The sequence below is a fragment of the Natator depressus genome, chromosome 2, assembly GCF_965152275.1.
Source record: "Natator depressus isolate rNatDep1 chromosome 2, rNatDep2.hap1, whole genome shotgun sequence".
Lineage (NCBI taxonomy): Eukaryota > Metazoa > Chordata > Testudines > Cheloniidae > Natator > Natator depressus.
The window spans coordinates 110,090,505-110,104,419 of record NC_134235.1 but is presented as its reverse complement, the minus strand read 5'-3'; the positions used below and the strand labels follow the sequence as shown (position 1 = coordinate 110,104,419).

The following is a 13,915-nucleotide window of genomic DNA, read 5'->3' as shown; positions in this document are numbered from 1 at the left end:
TGGGACTGAGATCCAAGCATCTCATCACAAACACAGTATTTTATACGATCTGGTAATACCAGCATCACTGAACTCAGCACATTGGTTCTGGAATCCTTGCAGCTTTTTGTAAGCTGTTGTATGTACCCAATAAAAGAGTCATTAGCATATTTAAAATATTTATATTTAATCTTTAAACACTAGCGGAATTAACAACAACACTGTATTAAAAAGAAGGAGGATAGTCTTTGTGGCTGAAGCACAGTAACGGAAGGCAAGAGATTTGTGTTAAGTCTGCAGACTTGAGGTAACTGCAGTGAACACATACCTGGAGTTATCTACACTTAGGCCATGTCTACACTACAAAATTATGTTGACCTACCTTATGTCAGTGTACAGCCACCACAGTTATAAAATCGCTTGTGTGTGCGCACACTTGCCTGCTTGTGTGGAAGGTGCATGTCCTCACCAGGAGCGCTTGTGTCGATTGTACTGTCAGTGTGGTGGGATGGCTTCTGAAGGCCAGTAACAGCTGACATAAGCAACACAGTGTCCACACTGACACTGCGTCGACCTAATTACATCAACCTTGACTCTACGCCACTCGGGGAGGTGGTGTTACTAAATCGGCGTAGAGAGAGGCACTTACCTCATCGGGAGCCAAATTTAAGTGAAGACACTTCCAGAACTAGGTTGCCGCAAGGCAACTTACGTCGACCTGTGTAGTGTAGACCAGGCCTTAGATTACATCTCTTTAGTTAGCCTTGCTCCGATGAGAGAAGTCACACTGTGAAATAACACTCAAGTGGCTATGTCAGCACTGGCGCTGCACTCACTCATGTATGGCACTGAGACTTCTGGGGACATGTCCAAGGGTTTTTTGCACTGCAGTATGCTGAGTTACTCTATGCATTCTTTCCCCGTGAATTACAGGAGAACTTGACTCTCCTTTCTGGGCACGCAGGGGGATTGTGAGAAGGCATTGGAGAACTGGCAACACACGAGTGGCACTAGCCTGCATCCACATTGCAGAGAGTCTGTTAGGAGCTAATGAGTTGTGCTAACTCAAGCTTTAGCTTATGGCCCCCGGTGGGCCAGTCATCTTGAGTTGAAAGCATTACTACATTCAGTTTAAGGGGTTTTGTGTGTGGACAGGATTCAAGTTAGATGCAACACTTGTGAACTTTGCCATGAAGACAAGTCCCTGATGTGTGACCTTGGACAAGCCATTTAACATTTCAGTTTCTTCACCTGTCAAATGAGGATAATACTTACTTCTCTCAAAGGATGTTGTGAGAATTAAATCATTGACATTTACAAAGAGGTTTAAGATCCTCATGTGGAAGGTTCCAGATAAATGCAAAATATTATGCTGAAAGGGGCACATGGCTGCTATCAAGTTGGTCTTGAATCCAAAGAATCACAGACCCCGGAAAGCCAGTGGGTGTGCCAACCACTCTTTCAGGCTCAACAAATGGAGCAACCAAGCCCCTTCATGTAGTAAGAAAGCTACAGTCATGGTGATGACCCAAGACAATAGGTTGCCTGGCACGCCAGAGTGAGCCCAGAGAGATTAACAGATTTTCCTGGTTGCAAACACAGGGGGTTAGGAAATTGGTTGTAGACTGTAGGTGTCAGAAGCAGCAGAAAGCCAGGAAGTGTTGTGAGACTCTGGGAGGAAGACAAAGCACAGGGCTTCTTGGGCATAGAGCTCACTGAAGTGGCAGACTTGGGGGGTTCTGAGCAAGGGAATTGCCTCTTGTTGTTTCTACTGAGTTCAGAGAAACAAGACTTTATATGCACTTTTTGTAAAGTAACAAGTTTAAACGAAGAATATACCTGGAAATAGCCCTGCAAGACCCTGAATATTGGCTACATACTTGGGCCAAAGGGGCAACATTATTTTATTCTTTTTTGCTTAGATGAGAAGTTAGTTGTTTCTGGAGTGAGCTCAAATAAGTGCTAAATAAGCTGACTGGGTAGCATATATGTGCCTTAAACCTATGTACAACAGGTTCATAGTTCTCTGAAGGTATGTGGCAGCTCAAGATATCCCCCCCCCCATTTAAAAAAAAAAACCCTCCGAAATCTGAACATACAATATTATTGGGTTTTAGGGGGAAAGATTGGGGAAAGCAGACAGACATATTCATAGAAGAACAGCAGCTTAATATAAGAAAACTGACATTGCACTGAAGGAGATTAGCCACTAACATGCAAATTACACTTCTGCTTTCTTATCTACAATAAATATAAAACTAATGATGGACAACAGTGAATAACAAGGATGTTATAAATCACAAGAGCAAGTCCTGGCAGAGCTAAGCAGGAAATTATAAAGTGTTCTGAATGACTGCTGCTCTGATTTAACATTTGCACTCTCACGTAATAAGATATACACTATGGACGCAAATCTGCAGTCACACTGTACCCCTGTGCTTGTGGAGTTTTTTCCTTTATTTTCTTGAGAAATAAATCATTTGGGAGGACTTTAAATAATATCATCCGCTGAACTTGCTTTATACTACAGAGCATGCTACAGCCGATGCATTGCTTTGACACTTCGGCCCAGTTTAAAAAACATCCCAAATTGTTCAGCAAGGGATATTTATCAGTGTTTTCTGTGAATTTACATTTTATCCCGTTCTTGATTTTCTTCTGCACACATACATCTTTTCAATCATTTTCCTCCTAGTGCTGGAGAACACTTACTGGAGTGTCAGCAGAAAGTTAATTATTCTAAAAAGTTAAACATCAGTTTCAAGTTTGGTTGGTTGTTTTTGATACCTTGGCTGGATAGCGTGAGTACAGGTTAAAGCTTTCAGACTTAACTGCCTGAAGTTAGGCACCTGAATAAGCAGCCTAATTTTCAAAGGTGATGAGCATTGGCAGCTCCCACTGATTTCACTCAAAAGTCTTTGAAAAGCAGGTTCCTAAATATGGATTTAGACGTCAAACTTTACCAACCCAACTTTGAACACGCTGGCCTTAGTATTTAAAAGGCTTCATTAGCATGGAATTTTGTTTAGATTTACGGTTGTATTCAGACGCACCTGTATAATTATATATTGTATGCTTACACTAATCATCCCACTGTATCTTTGGCACTTGTTTTCATGCTAATTTCTCCCAGGGCACAGTTGTACAAGGATTAATTAGTTTTTACCGCAGAAATAAAAGTAGGTCTCAGGTTTATGTGAAATTGTTGGGAAGGAACGAGATGTAAATTTCAGCCTTGTGCAACTACTGTGGGAGGCAGCATTCTGCAAGGCTGGCTGACCAATGTAGTGATATTTTGGCCTACGTGGGGCAAACAATATTTAAAACAGAACATTCAAAAGATATTGATTTTACACTGCTTTGCATCTTTGCTCTGTTTAGACTAGGAGAAAAAGGTGGTTTTTAAAAAAATGTATTAGCTAATGTGATAATGTGATATTTATAAATGCGACCGGTGTAGGTAGGTTTTCACACATTTTAAAGGTGTTAACTGGTTGTGGTTCACCCTAGCCTCCCCCCGGGGTGGCTGTACTTTGATGAGTGAAGTGATTGCCCTCACACACACACACAGTTTATATACAGTACATAGCACTTTGGGACCCTTTAAGATGAAAGACTCAGTAGGCCAGATTTGTAAAGGTATTTAGGTGCCTCAGCAAGCAAATAGGCATCTAGTGGGATTTTCAAAGTTGCCTAGGCATTTCAGGATCCTATCTGCTTCTTCAGGTGCCTAAATACCGGTACAAGTCTGGCCACACATGGTGATGTTATCATTAATGAGCTTCCACACTGCAATGGATTTAAAAGTGCATCAGAATAACTGCACTGTATTTATGGTTGAGAAGTGGGCCAGGTCTGACAGAGCAGAGTTTTAACACCTTTTTGGTGTGCTTTACTGTCAAACAAAAGAAAATGTAAAGAATACATTTGCAAACTGAAAGAAGTCAAGAGGGATATTGATAAACTAGAGAGGGTTCAGAGAAGGGCCACGAGAATGATTAAAGGATTAGAAAACAGGACTTATAGGGACAGACTCAAAGAGCTCAATCTATTTATCTTAACAAAGAGAAGTTTAAGGGGTGACTTGATCACAGTCAATAAGTACCTACAGGGGGAACAAAACATTGATAATGAGCTCTTCAATCTAGCAGAGAAAGGTAAAACGTGATCCAGTGGCTGGAAGTTGAAGCTAGACCAATTCAGACTGGAAAGAAGGTGTACATTTTTAACAGTGAGGGTAATTAACCATTGGAACAATTTACCAAGAGTTGTGGTGGATTCTCCATCACTAGCAATTTTTAAACCAAGATTGGATGTTTTTTCTGGAAGATCTGCTCTAGGAATCATTTTGGGGAAGTTCTGTGGTCTGTGTTAAAAGCAGGTCAGATTAGATGATCACAATGGTCCCTTTTGGACTTGGAATCTATGAAAAATACCCTATTCCTTGAAGAGAAAAACACAATGGGTCTTGTAAAGTTACAAATTCCTCACTGCTTGCTGAACACTAGTACCTTGCAAATCCCTGTGGATTGTGCAAATGTGGTTCTTTCCTTTGTAAGAGAGAGAGAGAGAGAGAGGAAACCCGTTTTCTGGCAGACCTTGGACAGGGGCTATACATCCAGACATGGGATAGGACTACCAGGGCGTTTAAATTGCTACCCTGTCCTAAAGTGTCTTTCTGCAAACACAAGAACATTTCTCCAGGTTAAATCATTCCAGAAGGAGTCAGTTCAAAAACTTGCTACAAAGTTAAACCTTCTAATATCTACTGCTCCCTTCCCTAACCCCACAATCACCTCAAGCACCAATCTTGTGTATTTTGCTCAGACGTGCTGAACTTAACAATCACACCAGAAGACAGAAATAACTGATGCTGTTTCACTGCACAAAACACAAGAGGACGGGGGGAAAATGGCTGACAGCTGGAATCATCTCCTTTTATGTTTTTATTTGCCGTTTAGGATCCTTTTATTCCACCAATGCAAATATGCAGAACAGCCAGAAACCATGTTTTAAGCAGCATATACCAGTTGGCTGAGTATAACTAACTACATTCCCAAAGCAATATAAAATTAACAATGCACATCACCTTCCAGGAGAAGAGACAGATATTGTGGCAACTGAGAAACACAGTAGGCAGCTTCCTTACGAAGTAGTTTGGCTGTTAAAATGCTAGAACCGTCAAACTGTCCATTTCTTTAAAAAAAAAAGTCCTACTATAATTTAAACACTATTTTTTTGCTATCTACATTATATATAAAATATAGACTCTGTTTACTTTATAACACTTAGTTTTGCTTGATAAATAGCTCTTTAAAATATCTACTGTACATATGTCCATGCACTGACTTTTATATATATATACACACGCACACTTTGCATTTGTGTTTGAAAAACAAAATAAATATATTTAATATTGATATAGCAACAAACTGAAGATACTTTTGCTTTTAAGATTTAAAAAACCCAACAAGACAGTACAGAGAGAAGCAATGGGCACCATTCATGAACCAGGCATAGCAGCGAGCTACTGTCTGTCCTAGCTGGGCAATGGGAATGTAATTTATTTGAACTCACTGGATTTTTACTCATGCAATTTTTTGCTTTGGGATTAGCTTCAAATCAGCAATTAGCCACCTGACCTACCCTGTGTTATACAGAGTGAGAGCAAAACTGATGAGGAAGCAAAAGATGCCTTTCTCAACAGATACCTGTCTTGATGGCCTGCAGTGGGATGAGAAAGAAGGTCCATATCAGTGGGCCTGACTGATGGTTAAAAAGAAAGAAGGCTGTGGGAAGGACTGTAAAACCATATAAACCATATGGTAAACGTGTTAATCCTTATTTTAGTGCTTCTAAAGATGATAGGTAGCACTGCAGCATCAGAAGTGGAGAACCTGGATTATCTATAGCTAAATCCATGTAATCAACCAGAGTTCCTATACAGAACAATGGCAATATATGAGTGAAACACACTGGGTCAAATTCAGACTCTGAAAATACAAATCTATAGAATTGTACCTGTTTATACCAGGACTGAATCTGGCCCAATTAAAACTAATTCAGTGCTGATCTGGCCACAATGACTATTTTGATTTAGAGGCAACATCCTCTTCAAAAGAAGAGACAATTCAGGTTCCTTGTTACCACAATCCTGGTCATTCTGTGTTTCAAATGCTTGGCATCAGAGCAGCAGCAAGAAAGAGACTTAGAGACAGTTCAGTTATGGATGGGTTCATGAATGCAGCCCTATGTACAGTCCTATCTATTTAAAATTCCTCCTTTCATGCAGGAAGGAAGTGGGGATTTTGGGGTGGGTGTTTTTGGACATCATTGTTATTCAATGGAATATACCTTGTCGGTTAAGAAATCCACAGCAAGGAGAGAATTTTAAGTGAACGGGACTAAAGATTATTCATTCATACTTCATCTACAAAGTTTACAGATTTTGCTTCCAATTTTAACAAGAACAAGAAAACCTGCTATTCTGCATAAGCCTGCCATCTCACAGCTAGTCCTAAATACCCAAAAGCCATCCTTAGAGGTCAAACAGTGCAGTGTTGAGCTTTTCAGCTATTTAAGGCATGTCACTTGCCCATCAAGGAGGTAAGAGTGTTAAGACAATGCATTAAATAGCTGCACAAAGCCCAAGGTCTGCTAGATGCTTTTAAACTCTTATAGGTACAGAAATGAACAGTAAACAGATTACACTCAGTGTATTATACTTACAACAACATATAGAAGTCCAGGGCTAAAAACTTCCAGTGACAAGCATTGCTGTCAGTAGTAATTTATGGATCTCTGCAAAGACGCAATGGAGATGCTAAAAGAAAAGGAGTACTTGTGGCACCTTAGAGACTAACAAATTTATTTGAGCATAAGCTTTCGTGAGCTACAGCTCACTTCATCGGATGCTAAGTTTGTCTTTTGTTGTGAAATAAAATCAACTAAGAATAATGTTAATTTTTGTCAGAACAGTCATTTTTAGTTGTAAAAGGGTTTTTGCTATAGTTGTAAGGACATAAAAATAAACGGAATAATGCCAGAATTGAATAGTTTATATGCCAGGACAATGTGGAGCAGAGATAGGGATACCCCTTCTTTCTGTGGTCACTGTAATTCAAAAGCTATTGAAGAGATGAGAAAAAGAAAAAGAAAGTCAGTACAAAGTGGAGAGTGCCTCTGATTGCCCTAAGCCAGCTAGACAGGAATTTCTCATGCTTTCAGCCAAAGGTTCTGCCGAAACTCATGCTGAATCTGAGCTTGTCTATGCATGCACTGACTCTATGCCATATAGGGATCCTGGGTAAGAATGTATTATCTATACATAGGTATTTTCTAACTATATAGGTTGAATGCTACTAATCTAGCCATGTGCAGGATATGAGATAAGGGAAAGCCCAAAGCTTGAGGTTGCTAATATTGTTTAGGGTTTAACTGAGCCCTGCATTGGGGCACAGCTCCAGGGGGAGTTCTCAGAGGAATTTTGCCCTTGGGAAAACATGACTCCTTCCTGAGCTCCCTGACACACAGGTGGAGTGCACCTATTACACACGTCCAGGAGATATAGTATACTTCACTTGCATGGCCAGCTTATTCTGCTAGCTGGTGTATACAGGGCCATGGACCCACCTTCTCACCCACCTGGGGTATCTTGAAACTTATGGGGCACATGGAAGGACTGAAATTGTGCCTTGATGCTACACAGGGACATGAGGAGGGGCTGCCCTCCATTTACCTGGAGGTAAACAGTTCACTTGGAGACAAATCCAATTCCACACGGAGTCAATGGGAGTCTTTCTATTGAATTCACTGCAAGGCATAACTTGCCTCTTAATGAGGATTGCTTTGGCTCTCTGACTCTTTTGCGGCAGATCACAATTTTTAATATCACATGTACACAAGTAACGAATGGCAAAGGAAAGAGCCTCTCCAACAGCAGCCCTAGAAAACAAGACTATCTTTGATTTAGCAAGTGCACAAGGTTACTTCTGGGCTATTGTACATTAAATAGTAGCCTGGATTTGAATAACTGGGTCTGGACCAATTCTAGCAGGAGCTCAAATCTTGTGGCACTAGAGAAAGAGCAGCATTAAAAGTGCTATTCCAAATACATTGGTAAAGTACCAGGGACTCTTTTAAATTAAATACTGTAAACCTTTTTTAACCGTTGGCCAAATTCTTAAATGTGATGTGAACTCCAGGGGCCAGTTGCAGCATTCAGCTTAAGGTACTTCAAACTGTCCCAAAAAATAATGAGGGTTTGATACTGCAAATCTAAATAGCCCTATTATAGAGTAAGTCATAATTTTACTGGAATATTATGACACATTCTACAAATAAACTAGTCACTTGTTCCTTTCATTCAGATGGCAGTTTAATATATTTATATCTGATGCTACCAAATCCTTGCCCAGACAGCAGTATTTCATCTCACTTTACATCCTGGAAATTATGAAAACTTCATTCAATCCTGACTGCAAGCAGTCACCAGTTGCCACCCCAGTTAGAGTTAAACTCTGTGAATTGCAGTATCTGAACCAATAAGGCTAAGGAGAGGAAGGGTGATGCACACCACCTGAAAGCTTTCAGCTCAGGGACAGAAAGATTGAATTCAATAGGACTCTGCATTCTGCCTGCATGGAGCTCACTGCAGGAACAAGGCCCAGGATTCTAGCACTTATACTTTCAGCCAGAACCATAAAACTGCAGAGAGGCACAAACGTTAAAAATATAGATGGCCAAGATATTAAATTTTGTGCACCACCCGGCACAATGGGGTCCTGGTCCACGACTGGAGCTCTGTAACTCTATCGCAATGCAAATAATAAATGAAGAGAAACTAAAAAATATTTTGGTTCAGATTTAATTCAGGTTTTTCGGCTATAGTTTGGGATGGTGTTTTCTTTTATCAGACTTGGTTTATCATATCTAGCTCCCTGCCATTGATTTTTCTGTCCCTTAGTCATCCACATTATCCTGCATCCATGACTCTACCTTTGTCCTCAGTAAGGAGATTATACCATACTGCATTAAAAAAAAATCAATATATGTCTCTTGACCCTCTCTGATTAATATCATTCTTTTGCTAAGAGAGATTTAGTTTTTGATCTGACTGTCCCTCTGTGGTGGGTGGGTGTGTGTGTGAGATAGCAGGTTTATTTAAATAAAGGAATAGTGTTGCATGCAACGATGGTTATAATTCTGGTTATTTCCTATTTGCTTAATTGCTTAACTGACAACTATTTTCCAAGGAATAATTTTAAACAACTGGAAAAAAAAAATACAAACTTGAGATCCTAGCAGGAGAAGCCCTGCATCCTTGCCCAAGGCCATAGCAGAAGCAGTAAACAACAGATACAATTGCTAGAGCTGGTCGAACAGTAATCATCCAATCGACTGATTCATTTCACAATATTATTTTAAACAAATTTTGTGACCTTTTTCCTCCATCATTCATGCTATTTATAGATCTCAGGGAAGAAGTCATGAAAGTTCACAAATATCTAGGATTTTACATATTTTTTCAAATAAAATTTGTACTTAACATTGCTCTCCCAGTTCAGTGAATGCAGCACTAAAGCCTAGACCACGGCAGTCAAGAGAACAAGGTAATAAGGTAGGGGTCAGTAGCAGGATTCCTAAGGGAGCTTTAAGCATCCATAAAGATGACAGAGCTGTAAACATTTTTTTTTTTAATTTAAAGAGTCATAATTTTTAAAATCTAAACAATCAATTAGTATACTGACCTGGCATCCCTGAGAAAAAAGGTTCAAAATTTCTTTCTCAATCCTTATAGCAAACATAAATCTCGTAAGAGGTTGTCCCCCATCAGATTAACCAAAACAAGTGGTTTTGCTACAGTTTAAGACAAATGTAATTTTGCTTTGTATTCTTTTGGGGATTACATTTTGTTGTGTTATTTTTCAAGCTGCAGCCCCGATGCTGCAAACTCATGAACACATGAGTAGCTTAATGCATAAGAGGAGTGCCACAGAGCTTACCAGGACAGTTTACAAGCATCTGCATAAATTGTTTGCAAGAGCAGGGCCTAATACATTAAAGACAAAGAGGATAACTAAACAAGAGACCACTTGTCTGTTCCTGCATTGGTGACAAAGGGAACAGTCAGCACAGTACCTGTGGCTGCTGACTTTAGGCAGGTAAGGAGATTTTTACTTTTTTCCCTGAAAATCTATAAGAATTTTTCTCATTCGTTGTGGTTTTTCATTCAGACCCTCCATCATCAGAAGCTGAAAGCTTGTGGGCTGAGCAATGTGGAACTTGGTGGCTGGTGCAGATTTTTTCTTTTAGGTTGAGGTTCACATACATTTAAAAGAACACAAAAACTCAAAACATAGCTCTTGGGTAGAAGCCCACTTAGTTTTGTATATTCTCCGCCATAATTCAAGCCCGGCTCACTGAGAACTCAATCCCACGCTCACAGGAAAGTCTGTAAACCTGGCCCAAGTTTTGGCGGTGTAACAAATCCCAAATCAGACGAGTGTCACGTGGCCTGGATGTTGCTGATGAAGGTTTTGCACAACCCGTTTTTATGAGCACATCTTTACATCTAACATTGAAGCTTAACATGAACTTGTAGAATGCTTTCCCCATCCCCCACACTTATATGAGCTGCTGCTGGAGACTGACTTGTTTACAAAAGCCACAATGTTCCCTACTTAATTGCGTTATAAACAAAAACAAAAACAAGAAAAAACACACACCTCAGAATAAGCTATGAAAATTGAGCTGCCAAATTTGTCCAGGTCACGGGACACTTGGTCACAACAAGTCTTATTATTCTATGCACTGGTTAGTAACGTAGTAGTATAGTGTGGTGTTGTCAGCTGGCATGGTGGGAACTCTTCACGTCAGATGCCACAGGAGACTTTCTGACATGACAGAGCCTTCACAGCCCTCTGGCAGGACAGGTAAGTCAAAAAGGATCTTCCTGAACTTTCACAGTAAACACAACCGTTTCCATGATATCTCGCTATCCAGCCAGTTAATACTGCTGCTAAACAGGTAACACAAGTTATTTATGTCAGCCCTTAAACAATTCTCATTTCCATCCGTCTAGCTGAGGCATTTCTAATGCTCCCATCAGCGTCGTATAGAGACACCAACTAGTTTAGTCGGTTTAAACATCAAATTTTCATTTCCCATGTTGTCAGACTTTTACATATCCAAATCCTTATGCTGTCTGAATTATTCTTGAAGAGCTGTGTTGTTTCCATTCCTTTCTAAGACCTGAGTGAAGCTAACAGTACAGAGACATTCTGCTCCTACGCATGGCTTCACTGATCAAGTACGCAGGGCTCAGCTCTGGCTCTTCTGTCATGATTGCAATGTTCTGCCATTCCCCTAGTTGGTTTGACTTTTTAATGGTGTCCACTACGCACAAGGCATACAGGCAGTCATCGAAAGTCGCAGCCATAGTGAGGGGCCTCCCATCCCAGGTTCTCCTGTCATCCTGGTCCTCAAATGCTTGCCGGATGGCCTGCACCATCTTAATAGTGCCCTGAAGGTATGGGGATGGGATATCACTGAAGGCCTTCTCAGGCAGTAAGGAGTTACTGACTGGCATAGAGTCCTTTAGAAGGAGCTCTCTTTGAGGAGAGCTGTTGCTCTGCCCATACAGATCAGTGCCTATTACAATCAGTCGTCCAGTTGAACCTACCATAATAATATCTTGTTTGAATTCCCCGGGGACATTGAAGTTGAGGGTCACAGTGCAGCACACCCCGCCTTCAAGAACCATTTGAAACGTGCAAAAGTCATCACTGGTGATCTGACGTATTCCCTTGATGTGGTCTGTCTGTTTCACAAAGGTCTTGAGCAGCCCGTGGACTTTCACAGCCTTCTGGCTGGTGAGGAAGCTCAAGAGGTCGATGATATAGGTACCGACCGAGTGCAAACCCCCACCCCCCATCAGGTCATCACAGCTCCAGTTGTACTTCTTGCCCAGCAGACTTCCGCTGTGCACCTGCACCTCGCACACCAGCAACTCCCCCACATAGCCCTCCTGAATCAGCTGCTTCATCTTCACAAAGGCAGGCAGGAAGCGGAGAACGTTCCCCATGATGCTCATGAGCTTGGGGTAATAATGGGCCGCAGACATCATCCTGAAGGCATCCAGGGGAGTTGCTGTTCGGTCACAGATGACGTTTTTTCCAATGCCTGCAAAACAGTTAAAAAAAAAAAAAAGTGAGCGAGCTCAGGACATTTTAATGGGCAAATATTGATCAAGACCAACAAGAGACATCCTGGAAAGAAGACAACATTTAGTGAACCAGTGGTACCATATGCACAAAAATCCCACAGTGTATTCATAAGATATATCAGCTGACTGAGCACTGCAATGAAAACGAACCCCTTCTTGTTTTCAAAATTCATTCATGCCGAAAACGGGGTACAAAAGTGAGACATTAATCCAAGCTTTCCCTCATTCTTATTTGCAGAAGCGCATGGTAGAGGAGATCTTATGCCCATAGTAGCCCATACTAGGATACTGAAAATCCTGGGATTTTCTTCTGAGGGGACTCATTTCTCCATCCCCACCCTTCCTGTTTGATGGATTCTGTAGGGGAGGGAGGTGTATTGGATTGATGGATTATTTTGGGTGGGGGAGTGAGAAATAGTATTTTACCCACAGAACATCATGAATCATTCTGGCTGAGGTGCAAAATATTTGAGGGAGCCCCTTGTCAAGACATTAGCAACATATCTAGGATGTCAAAGATGACCTGTGATGTCTCAAAAGAGGTCAAACATGTAAGCATATAGCTGTGATGATCTGTCCTCCCACATTTCCCATATGTGCACATTGTTATATTGAACTTTTTATGAGGGTTCTGTTTTAACAAGCTACCTGGGTGTGTTGAATGCAATGCAGGCTTTAATATCTAATAGTTGTTTTATTATGGACTTCTTCTTGATGACTTCTTTCTTCCTGTACATATACAAATGCAGTGCTGGCAAAGTAAAGTTACACGAAAAGACCTGCAATAACTGCTAGCATGCAGAAAGCAATTCAAAATGACAGCGGGGTAAATCACTTTGTACCATTCCAATTTGAGCATTAGTTACAAGTGACACCTGTTCCCAGACAAAAAAAGTCTCAAAGTGTTGTATATATTACGGCTGTACCTGGGCTTTTCACATGGAAAGGAGGGTGAAAAGACCTGACAGTTCTTGAAGTCTTAATTCCATTTATAATAGCACAGATAGATTTTTATGTCCGATGAGCAATGGCAGAACTCCTATCACCTATCCGGCCCTGCATTATGTCCTCCCTTTGTCTACACAAAAGCCTGAGAGAAGGAAGGAAGGTCTTGTGGAGAAGGACTCTGGAGATGCATGTTCAGTTCTTGGCTCAGACTAAATGTGTGATCTCAGGAAAGCCATTTAATCTCTGTGTGACTCAGTCCCTTGTCTCTAAAACGGAGTATAGTACTTTCCTCCTTCATAGGGATGTTGTAAGGATACTTTCGTAAATGTTTATGAGGTGCTCAGATAGGACAGACAACCCCTTGGGGTCAGACTGGGACCACTCACATAAGTAACTAACTGCTTGCCAGTGGGGAGGAAGAAGGGTCACAATCTGGCCTTGACAATCAATTTATATACACTTCCTATTCAGTCTTTGTCTGCTACATATTGGACCAATCAGAATTGGAGCTAGGGCTGTCACCACCAAAGAGGTAGTCAAAACTGGTAAATCATCTCCACAGGACTAAAGGCTCTGAAGGGAATGAACTCCCCCCACCACCACCTTTTATACGGCTACTGACAAATAGACCTTGTTTACACTGGTGACAGCATGTAAGTTACGTGTAGCCACACATTGCAGTGAAAAGCAGACTGTGTCCTCACTGGACTGTGTAGCTACATGCATCAGTTAAAGGCTCTGGCAGTGGGAAAAGGGTCCAGT

At 41.0% G+C, this 13,915-nt stretch overlaps 1 protein-coding gene across 5 annotated transcripts in view; it reads right to left on the bottom strand.

Moving 5' to 3' along the window:
* Positions 1-1,993: 1,993 nt before the first annotated feature.
* The window catches only part of GFOD1 (Gfo/Idh/MocA-like oxidoreductase domain containing 1), a 115,474-nt gene continuing 103,552 nt past the window's right edge, over positions 1,994-13,915 (bottom strand). For 3 of the 5 annotated variants that reach the window (XM_074944862.1, XM_074944860.1, XM_074944861.1), the window contains one exon: positions 1,994-12,162. In XM_074944862.1, the coding sequence (XP_074800963.1) occupies positions 11,243-12,106 (864 nt within the window). In that variant the 5' untranslated portion in view covers positions 12,107-12,162 and the 3' untranslated portion in view covers positions 1,994-11,242. The remainder of the gene's footprint in view (positions 12,163-13,915) is intronic. The other 2 variants (XM_074944857.1, XM_074944859.1) reach the window with 1 other exon arrangement.